General features: G+C 40.3%; 1 protein-coding gene across 1 annotated transcript in view; it reads right to left on the bottom strand.

The window, feature by feature from the left end:
* Positions 1-720: 720 nt before the first annotated feature.
* Positions 721-3,517, bottom strand: part of LOC106521246 (synaptotagmin-14) — a gene marked incomplete at its 3' end in the record, with an annotated part of 12,702 nt that continues 9,905 nt past the window's right edge. The window contains 2 exon segments of the mRNA XM_014013733.1: positions 721-951; positions 2,021-2,173. Of these exon segments, the coding sequence (XP_013869187.1) occupies positions 721-951; positions 2,021-2,173 (384 nt within the window).

The following is a 3,517-nucleotide window of genomic DNA, read 5'->3' as shown; positions in this document are numbered from 1 at the left end:
CCTCTACCTCTTGAGCGCCAGAGAGTAAGGGTAGCATTAGCATTGTAAGTAAACATTAGCTTTTCTTTTTTTTTCAGTAAGAGGTTTTTATTTAATAGAATTTTTGGACAAAAAAATCGCAATATATCACAATATATTACCTTGTTTACAGTACCGCAATATATCGGAATATATTGTATCGTGACCCCTCTGTTATGACATGTATCGTATCGCCAAATTCTTGCCAATACACAGCCCTAGTTTTAGGTTGCAGTTAAACATAAAAGTTGCATAAATCTGCTCATTTTGATGAACCTGAGAGTAAAGTAACGATGTTTATCTTCTCAGTCCCTCGCAGCACAGTTCGAGTGTTTCTGCGTGACGTTTAAATGAATAACGAGCGCACTCCTCCAGACTTCTGCAGTGACAGACGATCTAAACAAAATTAAAGCTTCATGAGAGCAGTGTGGTCTGGAAACTGGCATCTTGGGGTGAAAAAAAAAAGCGTTGCTGCAGATGTGAAGATTATGCAGACAGTTGACTGTGTGCAACCCTCCCACGGAGAGTGTGCTTGAACGGGAGCTTTCGCTTTGATCACCTCTGCGCCAGCTGACAGCGCTTCGGTTTGTGCAGAACGCTTGTGTGTGTGGGAGAAGAAGAACCTCTGCTTGTTATCTCGGGCTCACGGCGGTAATAAGAAGCAGCGTTTATCTTCGACTCCCTGGTCTGAGGAGGACCTACCATCGTCGGCAGAGGCCTCGCTGCTGTAGCCGCCGTAATCYGCGGTCAGGGGGCTGTACTTCTGCCGGCTCTCCCAGCTGAAGCCTCCCAGGGGTTTGGGATGGCAGGCGGCCTTGGCTCCTCCTCCGCGGAGACCCTGGGAGCGGCTGACCGCTTCCTGATACTGACCCATCAGCTCGTCCTCGCTGTCCGACGAGGAGTCCTGCAGGTCGGCCTCAGAGGACGCCTTGTCTGTCGGGAAACAGAAGATGTCAAACGTTTTTATTTTCTGGTGGTACAACAAACAACAAATCTGGAGACTTTTATGCTGGGCACACAGAAAATCAAAGTTTTAAACCAAAACCGTCTCATGAAGATGATGTTGTGTTTAAGAATTCCGTCAGAGCTCAGAGTTTGTGTTGTGAATCATGACATAAAACAAAGAGACATAAATTCAGTAAAAGCTGATAAAAGATTTAGCAAAATCTCAAAGATTCATGACTCGCAATAATATTGCAGCCAAGGTGCTCCTCGGATTATGTAACAAAATGCTTTGTTATGCAACAATAAAAAAATATTTATAAGGTTATGTAATAAAATCTGTAATTAAATGCCTTGATAAGAGCATATTTAATACTTTTTTATAACATAAGAAATTGTAAATCTCAATTAAAATTATTGTATCATGCACTTAAAGCAGGCTTTATTGATGAAAAATGTAAATGTCAGTGAAGCAGCTGCAGCGTCATGTTTCCAACAGCAGGGGGCAGCAGAGCTTCACAATAACAAACTCTTGGCTGCAACAACTTTTTATTTCTCCTCATTTTGTCTGTCAGAAAACAGGGTTTAGTTATGTCGTAAAACAACAAACTGAGACAGTGGTGGTTTTGTTTAAAAATAAAATCTCCCTCAAGTCATTAAAAATTTTTATGAAAAAGCCAGTTATATTAAAATATTTTCATCCAGCCTTTTTCATTTTGAAATACACATTAAAAAGTGGGTCGAGATGTTTTTATGTTTCTATAAAACAGAAAAAATAGGAGTGAAAAAATGATTTTTTTTAGTTTCATAAACTTTTGATTGACACGTCTTATTTCAGCAAGGAAAATTACAGAATAAACCTTTTTACTTTTACTGAAATGACAATAAGCAGCTTGTCTGAGGTCGTTTTTTACGTAAACGTGTTTTGAAGATTATAGTATGTCAAAAGTTTAAACATTCAGCACATTTGAGAACTGAACGGCCCAGTCAGGAACCTAAAATCATCATTAAACAACATCACGGACAGAACAAACCCCGCGCTGCGGAGCCGCAAGCTCACCTTGCAGCTCTGAGTTTTTCCTGAAGTCATCAAGGCACTGAAGGCTGCCCGGGTTTTCCAGGGCCAACTTGTTGTTGAGGTACCAGAAGAGGAGAGTCATGAGGATGATGAAGAGCCCGATGGCCGTCAAAAACCCCAGCACCTCTGGAGAAACTGGGACACAGAAAAAACTCGTGTGACCTTCCAGCAGCTGCAGGGAGGAGACATGTCATCATCACATGGAGCCTGCTTTTTCTCTTGTTCCTGTAAATGTTTCAAATAAACCATCTGCTGCATTTATTGTAACATTATTTACAACAAACCTGACAAACCTTAAAAGTTAAGTCTCCTGTTTGTATCAAAGGTGAGGTCATTCAAATAATCTACAGCAGGTAAGATAATAAAAGTCCAAAGCAGGCGGAGAGCAACGTGACAGATTTTTCCTGCAGTTAGAGGACATTCTTTATTAAATTACTGCTGAGCTTAGTTTCTATTATGGATAAGGCTCTGATGGCTGCATGTAAAAATCTATTTGGGTCAGCTGAACCTGGCAGATGGACGATCGGGTTTGTTTTTCACATCAACGTTCTGAGTCGAGAATGAATGCAGTGGATTCCAGGTTCAGAGGATGAAGTTTACGTAAAATATCCGGTTTGTGTTGATGTTTCAGGTCAATAAAACACGTTAATGTTATTATAAAATGTCAGATTTTTTTTTTTTTTTTTTTTTTGCCGTTGTCTCATGATGTCTGGTTACATGTTGATGTTTGAGCGGGAGGTGTTATCCTCGGGGAATGTCTGCCTGTTCACACACTGTACCGACTGAATTATTCACGGCACAGATGCAACCGGAGGAATTCTGCTCCCTAAATAACTCAAAACAGGAGAAAAGAACATTCGCAGTAATCTGCAGCATCTCCTTACTTTTGACTTAAAATAACAGTAATTTGTTTAATTAAAATAATTAATTTCTTCTCTTTTCAGATTAAATATATGTTAAATATGAAAGCTGTTTCCATTATAGGTGCTGGAAACACTGCAGTACCGGTGCTGAGGTAAGTGCTGCCTGGTCTCCTTTTCCTGTTCGACTTATTTCACCAAAGCAGCATTAAGCCATCAAAAACCCAGAGAATAACCTTTAGATAATGTGTGTGGGACTGACTGATGAGTCACCGGAAGCACCGGCAATAACTGACTTTGTTACACAAGAAGAAACAACAAAAAAACCAGGGATTCAGACCGTGTATTGGCAAAAACAAGGACTTTTCATTCTCTGCTGCCTAACTGTGGTTGGGACATGTTAGCTAACACCAACCCAGACTTTGTGTTGTTTTTAGCTAGATGATGCTAGTAATAGTTAGCACAAGGTAGCTAACACAAACCCAGACTTTGTGTCATTCTTTATAGCTAGTCAATGCTAATAATCGTAAGCACAAGGTAGCTAACACAAACCCAGACTTTGTGTCATTCTTTATAGCTAGTCAATGCTAATAATCGTAAGCACAAGGTAGCTAACACC

This window comes from Austrofundulus limnaeus, unplaced genomic scaffold (assembly GCF_001266775.1).
Source record: "Austrofundulus limnaeus strain Quisiro unplaced genomic scaffold, Austrofundulus_limnaeus-1.0 Scaffold105, whole genome shotgun sequence".
NCBI classification, from domain to species: Eukaryota; Metazoa; Chordata; class Actinopteri; order Cyprinodontiformes; family Rivulidae; genus Austrofundulus; species Austrofundulus limnaeus.
Note: the sequence above shows the minus strand (reverse complement) of the source record. Positions and strands in the feature narration are given on the sequence as shown.